This window comes from Calypte anna, chromosome 6 (assembly GCF_003957555.1).
Source record: "Calypte anna isolate BGI_N300 chromosome 6, bCalAnn1_v1.p, whole genome shotgun sequence".
NCBI lineage: Eukaryota > Metazoa > Chordata > Aves > Apodiformes > Trochilidae > Calypte > Calypte anna.
In genome coordinates, this window is record NC_044252.1 from 9,013,411 (window position 1) to 9,025,428 (window position 12,018).

At 35.8% G+C, this 12,018-nt stretch overlaps 1 protein-coding gene across 3 annotated transcripts in view; it reads left to right on the top strand.

The window, feature by feature from the left end:
* BICC1 (BicC family RNA binding protein 1) overlaps positions 1–12,018 on the top strand; it is a 97,279-nt gene that overhangs the window by 30,079 nt on the left and 55,182 nt on the right. For all 3 annotated transcript variants that reach the window (XM_030453629.1, XM_030453630.1, XM_030453632.1), the window contains exon 2: positions 5,137–5,183. In XM_030453629.1, the coding sequence (XP_030309489.1) occupies positions 5,137–5,183 (47 nt within the window). The remainder of the gene's footprint in view (positions 1–5,136; positions 5,184–12,018) is intronic.

Genomic DNA, 12,018 nt, shown 5'->3' on the forward strand with positions numbered 1-12,018 from the left:
AGACAGAAAGCTGTTGTGTGAGATAGACAATTTAAGCAAGATCTGACTTAGTGTATCTTGGGTTCAGTTACTATAAAATATGGCATGTATTGTAACTTTTTTCATAATTAAAATAACATTTGAAGTAGAAGCTCAAATTCATTTTTCCATGTGAACTTAGAAGAAATTGCAATTGGGCTTTTTTATGATTTGGTGATTAAGTAGACAAGCAGTGTAGTTCATGGGTGCCATAATACTTAACACCTGTTTCAACTGTTTTATATTTGTATTGGATGGAACCTCAGCAATCCAATATATCTTGAAAAGCAAAAACCTAATATAAAATGTTTCACAGTATGGAAGAAATTATAATAAACAGAGTACGGCTTAAAATATAAAATGCTTATTATGCACATTTACATAGCTTTTTGTCTGTATTTCTGAAACTAATGTTACTGTTTTATAAAAAAATAATCCTGGATTTTTGCAAAGGCCAGCTAAGTGATTACTCAATGCCATAAAATAAATACTGTTCCTAAGAAAGCAGTATTCCTGAGTAGCAGAGGTTGGCAGAAATGAATGAATTTTTAAGTTAGAATTCACTGCATGTATTTATTGTCTTTTGCTTTGTGGCTTCTCACAAATCTGCTCTGGGGACAGGTACTGTTGGCAGGAGGGTAATGTGGTCTCCTAAGGCAGGGAACCAGCCATGGCTTTCCAGATGTCACCTGGAAATGTTGCCCAAAGCACTGATGCTTTCCTAGTCCTCATCAGAGACATTTGTCACTGCAGATGTTTGGGTGAGTTCAAGGAGTACTTGATTGACTTGGTTGCACTTTTGCTGTAAAGTGCAATGTGAGAAAGTTAACTGCTCTTCTCTTACTTGGCTTATTTGTGCAGTGCTTAAAAGATAATTTTGTCTGCTACTGCTTCTTGAAGCTGTGATTGCCCAAACACCTTCAACTAGCATATGCCAGAGCTGTCAGCAAAGTGAGCCCCAAAGATCTTCCCTTTGCCCTTCCAAGTGAAGACTAGGGAGACTATTTTAGTAAATACTGATTTTTCTACAAAGTATAAAGCTACACCTAGGCACTCTCATGCCTGCACAGAATATTGTGCCATCAGATGAAGGAGAGCAGCACAAGGTGGAAGTGAGCAGCAAATGCTTTTTTCTTTTGGTGACTGAAAGCATTCTTGTAAAAGAAATGTTTTCCACAAGTAACCACTTGGGCTTGTCCTTTAAAACCATTCTCAGGCAGCAGAGGATAGTGGGGCTCTAGGGACCTGCATGTTTTAGGAAGAAAGGTCTGAAACTCTTAATCATTTTTTGATGTGGAATTTAGCAAGCCATTAAATAACTTAACTGCACTTGTTGGCATTATATTTCATGGGTCAAGACTAGTGGTGGTAGCTTAAGTGCTGGACATTATTGTCACTTCTTAATGTTCTTTGTTACTGGTATGCTATTTGGAAATCACTGATTTTGTTTACAAAGTCAGAATACAAAACTTGGTCTATTGAAATCTGAAATTTTATTTCATATTTAACGATGAGGAAGGCTACATCATGCCTTTCATGCAGCATGGGGACAGCACTGCCAGCCCACTCAGCCTCCCACAAAAGGTGTGTATTCTTGGGTGTTTGTCAATTTTGAAATTTACTGCTTTTTGACAAAAACTCATTTTCATATTAAAATTTTAAGTAAAATAGATTACTAAAATAATCTGCCAGGGTGGATCTGCCAGATGTAACTTTTGGGAGCTTCTCAATATGGAACTTCAAAGAGGAGGTTTATTTTGAGAGTCAGGCTTAGTATTCAAGATTTTTTAAAAAAACTTCATTTTAGAATAAAATGACCTAGCAAACTTTACCTAAACACCAATTAACATGTGCTTTTATCTCAGTTTCTCTGAGGTAGACCTCAAAGACTTGCTAAATTGCAGCTTGTAGTGAACACTGTGAATGATTTCCACTTCTAATGACTTGTGCAGAGATTTCATAACTCTTGAATGTTTCTCTTGCTCATTTCTGTGCAGTAGTTGCTGATTTGGTCACATTGTTTGAACAAAATCTCTCTAGCCTTTCCATTGTGGAAGAAATGGGTACATTTCCCCTTGTCTTAGGTTATTCCTACTCTTTTCAGAAGTGCTGGAAGTCTTGTCTTTCTCTGCTTGTGCAGAAGTAGAAAGGCTTAAATATGATTTCAAGTGAATAACAGAAGTTTCATATGCATGTTGGAAACCTTTTTAAATTTGGGTATTTAATTTGGTGGTAAATAGAAATTAAAATGTTATTGTAGATAGTATCTCAAAATTCATAAACTACTGATGAAATTTATTTTTTCTTAACTGTAACTTCTCTTTTTAGAAATAAGAAAGCAAATTATAGGCAGCCAGTAAAATCATAGTGTAAACCAGTATATTTGGTATGAGGTTATGCCAAGAAGACAGAGGACAAAAGGAAGAGATAGATGGAAAATAAGTAACTTAAAGGGATACATAATATACTGTTTCATGTACTTCACTTTTTCTTTTGTCCTAGGTAACTCGGTACTTTTAGGCTGCAATTCTGAGCTTTTTTAAAAGTACATCATGAAGATAGTAAAGACTACATCATGTTAATATATACACAACCCCCATTTTATACAGAACATGACCAGAGGCATACCTCTTCATGGGTTAAGTAGTGCTGCATCATGTGAAAAAATACTAAAATATTGCAATATGTTTTCAATCATGTGAAGAACTGCTTTAAGCTACAGACTTTAAACTTAAGTGTCTTTTCCAAAAAAACCAGCATACAGTGTCCTCTTCCCTGTGTTTTTGTAAGATACCATGAGACCTGACAAATGGGTTATCATACAACATATTTTATGTGCTGTAAAAATCTATAATGAAAGACCATATCTTTACAGTATGGTGTAACAACCAAACCCACTGATTATTAACTAAAGATGTTTCTAAAGTGTCATTTGTTCACGTCTTTACTATTCTTTATACTGTTTGTTTTATTGTTATTGTTTGTTGTTTTTTTTCTTTCTGTGAAGCCAGTTTAAGGATGTTCTCATTTCTTTCTCTTCCTTACTTAATCTGTTGTGCCATACAGTTTTTGGTGGGGCCAGGCTGTAAATCAGGTCACCAGAATGATTCAGATTAGAAAACCTAAAATAAAAAGCTTGGAATTTGCATTGTCAGCATTCTAGATGCCCTGCAGAGCATCACTGCTATTATCTTATCCATCTCTTGTTTGTATTCAGTTTAGAAATCCTGTATTTGCAGCTGGAACAATCTGTCTGTTCTCCAAACTGCAACTTCAGCCTTACATCTGTCATGTTCTTGTCTCCAGTTTATCTCCTGTACCCTCTGATTAAAAGCACATTGGTCCCATGTTTCATTGGAAATGGTGTGATGGTACTCCTCATTTCCCAAAAGTCTTTCATAGCTATTTCTGAGTTAATGGAAAACTTGTAAAACAACATGCATCTATGAAGTGGTTGGTGTCAAAAGAAAGCTGTGTTTTTCTGCTAGGATATGTAGTTTGGAAATCTGGAAAACTGAAATCTTCTCCAGTTGTTTTCTCTGCACCAGTTGGCTCTTCTCTTAAACAGATGCAGATTTTGAGGGCAAGGTTTTCTTCTCAGAGCTGTGGAATTGTGGAATCTGGAAATGCTCTGCAGAAAGATGACTGCTTGACAGGCTTCATTCACTGTCTCTGACTGCCCTTGAGTTAAATAACATGAACTTCTGAACTGGAGTACATAAAAATTCATATTGTACACTTTCCCCATGGTATTTTAAGTGTTGTTATTGATACCTTGAGAATCTTATTTCAGATGTAGTGAGTGGCATTGCATCCCTTGGGGTAGAAAAAGTAATTTTATGCTTTTAGCTTGGATCTGCTTTACTCTTTTAGTTGTTAGGCTGTGTTAGCTGAGTTAGAAGTAACTCAGTAATTTAGAACTGCTTGTGTAGTTGGAAGAGTGGGAAGAATGAAGCACCTGAAACAGTTTTGAAGCCAGGATGATGGAGTCAGCCAGATAATTGTTTTGTATGTGAGAATTAGAGAAAAATTACAGTGAGTTAAATAATGAGTTTCTTCAGCAGTCAGTACCATTCAGGGAACTTGTTGCATTTGGAATTCCATTTGGAGGCATCCCTTTCTCCAGGGAACAGGAAATCACCCTCTCCATAATTAGCTGGATCTGTAGTGCTTTGAATTGGTTGCTAGGTCTCGGGCTGGAAAAAGGATTAGCAAGAAATTAAGCTATATTCAGTTACCAATTTTAAGTGCAGTTATTTACACTGACAAAGTGTACAATTATGACTTTAAAGACATGCTGGGTGATAATTTAGGCCCTAATACAAGTCATGCTTTTGCAATCACTGAATTATGATTGCTTCTCATAGCTTTCCAAGCTGCATTCTGCAACGATGATGTGTGCTCATGCCTCTGGTTGGCACAATGGCACCGTTTGTAGAGGAAGTATTTAGGGTTGTGTTTTGGTTTTTCAGCTGCTTTGGATATCATAGCTCATAAATGTTGGCTGGTACAACATATATGTTGCAAAATGTCACTGTAGAATAAGCAATTGAGAAATGAATATTTAACAGTACTAATCTCAGTGTTCAGGTTTTTGCTGTGTCCTTGCAGGCTCAGTAAACCACATAGCAGTAGCTCTGTATTTCACTTCAAAATAAAAAATACTCAGAGGAAATTAATTTTAACATGGTTTTGACCTACTGTAATGCTTATTCGTGCTCTGATTCTGATTTTCAATCTTGGTATGGCAGATCTTGTGCCCCCCTACATTTCTTTTGATGCTTTGATTGAATTTAGCAGAATTAAATGGCAAAGTGTGCAACCTGAATAAATCACTAGACTTACATGAGAGTATTTACCTTGTAACTACAGTGTGTGTCAGTATATTATGGCTCTAGTATGCACATACAAACATCTGCTTGGACTCCATCCTTAGCAAGTGATTTGCTAAAGGTTTTAATCCAGGTATTAATTGGTTGTTGACAAATGTTTATTGCCTAAGAAGATTCCCTGGGGTTATAATTTCTCAGTAGAATGTAACCATTGATCATTTCTGTTTCTGAACCTGTAAATTTTCATCAATTAATTTAGTAACCAGATTCTGCTTTTGTTTTACAGCTGCTGCAGAGGGCAAAGGGAAAAGCGGGGAAGACTTTTTTCAGAAGGTAAGGAAGCTTTTTTGAGTCTAATATCAAGTGAAAAGGAAAAATTATACCTATTCTTCATTCATAATGTACACTAATTACACTGAATGTGCAGTTTCCACTGTATTGATTAAATATATCTTAAATGTTTTGATTATTTTATACTTCTTCTAACCTGTGAATGGAATATGACGTGAAATATGTTTTTTTGGTGTACACCACTGTCATTCATGCACAACAAATTAATTATTCTTTGAAAATGTCAAAATATAAAAAAAGTATTATAAAATTATAAATAAATATAAAATATAAATAAATATAAAATTATAAATAAATAAAAATAATATAAATATTATAAAAGTTTATTTTGCTTAATAGCAAGGGGTGGTGGCATCTAGAAGGTGGTACAAGATGGTCTTAAGGTTTTTATTCTATGGAGAAATGCTACGTCCTTCAGTCACTGAAAAATTGACTTGACACTTACTGTGATATAGTTGAAAGGATAAATATTTAGTTGAGAAATGCAAGACCTTTTAAGAAAGAGAAATACATCATCCACAAAGTGATTCAGTAATGTTTGTGGTTAGACAGAGGCACGGAAGGACTGGAAAAAATAGTCCTGCAGCAACTAAACTACAAAGAGAAACATAGTCAAGAGTAATGACTTTGAAATTACTTTTGCAAAGCAATATGGATGGGTTTGGGTTTTTTCAAGAATAATGTGTAAAATATTGTAAGTAATGTTAATGAAGGTCTGCGTATAGTATGCTAATGAAATGAACAGTGGTTTTGTCTTTCTGTACTGTAGAGAAGAGAGTAAATATTCGTGCTGTGTATAGAAATGCCTTGAAACTGCTTTTTTGACTGGCTGTCCATTAAACAAATAGTTTGCTGAATCTTCCATGTTTTCTTCATTCTTGTGTCAGCTCAAAAAAGTCTCTTCAGATGGGAGAGAGTACTTTATCCTGCACGTGTCTGTCAGATGCTCTGATGAAGGCTGATGACAAAAGAGGAGTGCCAAAATGTTTGTTTTAGAAAGTATTTAATGGGAATCTGAGATTAGGTTGCTCTTGACTGGCAGTGAGAGTTACTTTTCTGAACATGCTGCTTGTGCATAGCTGTCTAGTATTAGGGTGCAGACAGGGAGAATGTCAAATATTCTTTCTTTTTGTCACAGGATTTTATCAAACTGCATGAAGATTTTTTTACTTGCCACATCAAAGCTAAGCCATACCAGCATATACTTCATTCTATACATCATTCATGTTTCAGCACAGTGTTTTCTCTCACTTGTATAAATCTGCTCATAAGTCTTGAAGCTGTAGAGATTAATTACAGCATTTCTTCTGTTCAGTTGACTGGCTTATATATTTCAGGTTTGTATTTGGATAATTGATTACTTACTTTGAATATGAGGTACCTTAAAGTTATGTAGTTGCTAGTAAAATAGCAAAAAATACTGTTTTGAATTAAATAAGAAAATACAATAGATCTTCAAGTATGTGAATAAGAGTACACTACTAATCCATACTGATAATGGATATAGTGGCTATAGTGGCATTAATATATTGTCCTATATGTGTATAATTATATAGGCATAGTGGAGATGCTGCAATAAGTGAAAGCTGCTTCATTTTGACTGACATTCTTGTAGTCTGAACAATTCAATAGTTTAGATTACTCCATTTTCCAAGTGCATACATGTGATACTAGAGCTAATAAAACCAGATGGAAGCTATCTTCTTAGGCAGTTTTCTTTTGTTCAAGAAAATCTTTGGACAGTTGCTCATGGCTTACTCACTGTCTCTGTCTGTGCAGTTTCCTTTAATCAGAGTTAAGCTATTTCTTTTCTTATGTGAAATGAATGAGGCAGAGTTTCTTCTGGAGGTAAAATGAAGACTCTTTTTATATGTTTCAGGCTGTGTAGTGAGGAAGCAAGTGATTTGTAGCATTAGAAATATATTTCAAACTAAAATGGCAAGATACTTTGGGGACCTTAATATGAATTTGAAGCTGTAGTAAATGCATATTTTAAGATATTTCTGAAAATTACTTTTTTTCAGGGCATTACCATCAGGCTTTTGAGTGAAACAGGGAGGGGAAATGCATCATTTAAAAGCACACCAAGACTGGGGTGTTTAATATGTGTAAATAATGCATATTTACAAATATATGTAAATAGTGTTTTCTAATGAACTGTATCCTCAGTGTGCTGAAGCTGTTGTTAGGTGGAAGGAGTGTGTGATGTGAAAGTAGTTTTCATATGAATGCTGACATGGCAGAAGTAACAAGGCAAAGATTCATGAAGAGTATGCTCTAGTGAGTCTGTCATGCTTTTAAAAAGAGTTAATACAAGGTGTTGGTGCTAAATAATAGTATTTTAGTGGTCTTCAAGCCTGTGAGCAAGCAGTATTGCTTTCTTGGATTTTCATAGTCAAGCAGACACTCAGTGGATGTGAGCTGGTCCTATCAACTTTTACCTTAGGAAGTTTAATGATAACAAGTTCAGTGTCAAAGTGCTTCATTTCATTGAGCATTTAGTAGAAACAAGCACATGTCCTGCAGTTGCTGGTGGTGTTACAGAAGAAGCCCCAGTTCTTGTCTGCAAGGGGCAAATTAAGCTCATTTCTTCATTTCTACTCTGTCATTGTTAGGAAGATCAAATCAAGCATCCCTTCTTCTGCTTCTGAATTAAAGACAAAATCAGATAAATGTTTTTTGTTAGTGTCACTTTAAAAAATCTGAAGACTTTAGCATACTTTCTTCTGATATTTCTAAGTCTTAGTACTACTTCAAAGGGGAGAAAACCAACACAGTCTAATGTTCAATTTCAAAAGCACTGGGAGCTGCTAATAATTTAGCAAGGAGCAAGTAAATGATGTATTCTCTCTAGAGCTCTCTGATCTGCATTTCAGTGACAGGTAATCTAAAATAAACATGCATTCATTTGCTCTTTTGTTACATACTATTTATGTAAAAGATCTGTGTCGACCTTTCTCTCTATATTATTGTCCTAATTTATTTGGTGAGAATAATACATAATCTGAAGTTATTATGTGTTCTTGATCCAAAGCCCATTTTCAGTTGATGGTGGAATTTTTCTATTGAGTTCTGTGACATGAGGTTCACGCCTCATAGGCAAGAAAGTCCCTTCCCAGGCAAAGCCAGGACATTGTTCCAAGTAACATAATTTATGTAGCACTATAGATATGTGTGGAAGTCTTACATAAAGTGTAAGAAGGAGGTGGGTCTCTGCCCTGAAGACTTCATAATCCAAAACAGATGAGGGTCAGCTGTGTGGACAGAGGGGAATTTCATGCCTCATTTCTGTTTGATTTTTAGTTCAAGCAATTTTTTTTTTTTCCTTAAACATTTGGAACTCTTAGTGCTGATGATGACCTTCCATTCTGAGATTTCTCAAGGCAAGAAGGTACATCTAGCCTTTCATGGCAGTATCAATAGTGTGGTGGGAATAGGTGTGGGTTAGCAGGAGTTGGTTGGATGGACTTCTCAGGTTAATGTGGGGACTGCACATGCAGGAGGTATTGAATGGAAATGGTCCACACATGGAGCTCTGCCCAAGTGTTTGACTGGGCCAGATGTAAGCTCCTCATTTCAGCTTAATTCAGTGGGGATGTGTGTTAGTCAAATAGCTTTTGGAATATTTCTGGAGAGGCTTCTCCATGTTCCTCGCCTGACTTTTAAGAATTGGTTTGAGTTTTGTGGAAATCCCAGTGTACTACCAGCCAGTTGTAGCTTGAGGGTTTACATTTTTCTGAATGTTTGGGACTGTTTAGGTTTTGTGAAAGGGTGCGTTTGTATTTTTTGTTTTGTTTGGGGTTGGTTTTTTTGTTGTTGTTTGATATTAAAGAGTAACTTTTTTTTTTAGGAATATAGAATCATAGAATTGCTCAGGCTGGAAAAGACCTTTGAGATCATAGAGTCCAACCTTGTCCTAACCCTATTACCCTATTCCCAATGACCCACCACTAAACCATGTCTGTAGGCACCACCTCCAGATGATTGTTAAACACATTCAGGGGTGGAGACTCAACCACCTCCCTGGGAAGCCTGTTTATTTAGACATTTGGAGATACTTAGGACTTTTAAATATATCACTGGATTTAGTCAAAGTGTGTGTTTAAATGTTCTTGCTGCTATTAACCACTGCTATTCACTGAAGAAGATGTAATCATGTTTAGAAGTGTGAAGATAGGAATGGGCACATATTGCACATGTGTACCAAGATCTCTATTGTTACTTATTAGGAGCTTAGGAGTGTAAAGGAAGACTAGGGTTTTCCTTTTTCATTTTCCTTCCTGTCCTTAAATGTAACATGTTTCATCCATAGCTTTTTAATTTATTCAATAGCATGTTAAAAGATACTGAGCCAATTTTGGAAGAATATTTGGTGAAACTATCCTTTAAGTTGCTCTTCCAGTATAGATATTGGAAGTAATCAGTAAGAGATAAAAAAAAAAAAACAAAACCAAATGAACAACTAAAAAACCAAAACCAAACAAAAAGACCCCAAAAATACACAACAAAAAAACCCACCCAACTCGAATTGCAGTTATTTGAAGATGTGAAAAATAGGCATATCTAACTTCATAATTAATTACCTTTTTGTTAAATTCCTCTTTTCTATGCAGTAGATGTTGATGAATATACATTACATTTCATTTGTTTGGTAGTTTCTGGCAGCAAAGGCAGTAAAAAAATCTTCCTCAAACTCTTCATCTAAGATTATGAAAGAGGATCTTGCTTTGCAATACCCCATGCTTTTCTATCTTTGAAAAGTATTTCTTACCTTGATCTGGGGTAAATCTTGTAACTTTTGCAAAATTCTTGTGTGAATGTATTGATCTACTGTTTGTTATATATGAATGCTTTTGTAACTATAGATAGTAAACACTGTTACAGCTGTAATTAAGTAAAGAAAGTTTCTTTTATCTTTCTGGCCACAGTAGGTCAGGCTGTGAACATTGGTCGGTCTTCCTTTTTAATCTCTTAACATGAAATTTTTTAGGTAGACCTTCAAGTGTGACTGGCTTCAGGCATTTTCAGGCTTTAGATATATTAATTATTGACGTGAAACTACTATGTCTCAGGCTGATTATTATCCATGTTCAGCAGTAACTTCTGAAGGGCTTTCCATGTGTCCTCATCCATGACTTCTCTTGAACTGCCTATTTGTAATTCTGGTTTCCCTAAGGCTATACTTGCATTTCTGATGGCAGCCACTCAGCTATCAGATTCTTCCAGTGCTGTTTATCTTGCTAGTGAGACATAATGAATTCATGGTTATTTATACCTTACCATGGGTTTTGTTTGTCTCTATTTCAACCACAGGAAGAGTTCTGGACTTCAGAAACCGGTTCAACACTTTCCTCTTTTGCTGGGTAGAAGTCATTAGCATTAAAGTAACCTCTTGATGTAGAGTTTGGCTTACATGTGGCAGGGATATATTGAGGCCATACGTTCCCAGAATGTGCTTTAAATGCCTGGCTGTGCTAGGCTGTTATGGAAACGCTGGCATGCACTTCTGATTTACATTATGCTTCCTCTCATTTATCTTCCTGGGAAGAGGAAGAGGTTGGTATGGATTAGAGAGTTGAAAGAATGTCAGTGGCAGTCAAAATTTGCAGGAAATCTTCCAATTGAGAGGTTTGTCTCCCCTCTGGCAAAACCACACCCAGTGGAAAGAAGCAGACTCTTTAGGTTGGATTGATTTCTTTAAAAAGGTAAATAAAAAATGCTTACTTAACTTTTTCCTTAGTTCAGGCAGGGTGGTGGGAAGGCTTCATTCTTGTGGAAACTGCATTCATCTGGTCTTTAGTAGAGCAATCATTCTGTTAAGTGAAGGGAGTAATTACAAGGCTATCTGTTTATTTCATCTTTAGTTTCTTCTGTGTTGCTTCTGATGTAACAAATACAGTCTTGAGAATTTACCTGTAATATAAAAATGGACCTAGTTCTGGAAGTAACCACTGCAGGTAGAAGACCTAAACCAGCAACTGTTCTTGCTGAGTTGCAAATGAAATTCCTTTCTCCAGATGTAGTGGGGATTTTGGTCCCAAAGTATTATGCTGAGCAACTCTCTACATCTCTGCTTGGAGATTAGTCTGAGTGAATCAGTTTTATGCTGCTGATGAAGTCACATTTCATGCCCCTTTTGCGATACTTAGCATTTTGTGCAAGATATCCTGCATTGTAAAGCAGCCAAGAAGGGACATCTGTCATCACAGTCTGGATTACTGATTTGTAGGAAGGAGATTTGATGTTTCTGCTTTTAGAAAGAGTTGACTGCACATTAGTATTTTGAACAATGTGCTCTGGGGTCTGCCTTGTTAAGTAAGCTTTTTCCTTAGATAAATTTCCCCTTTTTTCTATTACTTATGTACAGTTCATTAATGTTGGACACACAGATACATACACATTTACAAGTTGTTTTTTGCATGCTTAGATAATCCTTTTACATTTTGGACTATAATGAGAATCATTTAATTTAATAAAAAATATTACCTGTGACATTTGGTTAATATTTCCATTGAGAATAAACAAAACATCAGGTCAAGTTAAGGAAGGACTTAAGTGTTTCTCCATAGGTAGGGGCATTTGGCTGGTAGTTTTCTTTTCACTCAACTAAATCTGCTGCATTTGTAAATTCAGGACAGAGTTCTGTAAATGTTATTGTTGTAGAATGTTCACTTGGAGCTGTTTTGGACTCAGCAACAATACTGCATCCTTGCTTGCTTAAACAAGACCCTTGTTATAAGAATGATATTCCCCGGTTTATTTCAGGTCAAGTGAAGGTTAAAAAAAGATGTAGTGTGTATGTGCATGCATGCATGTG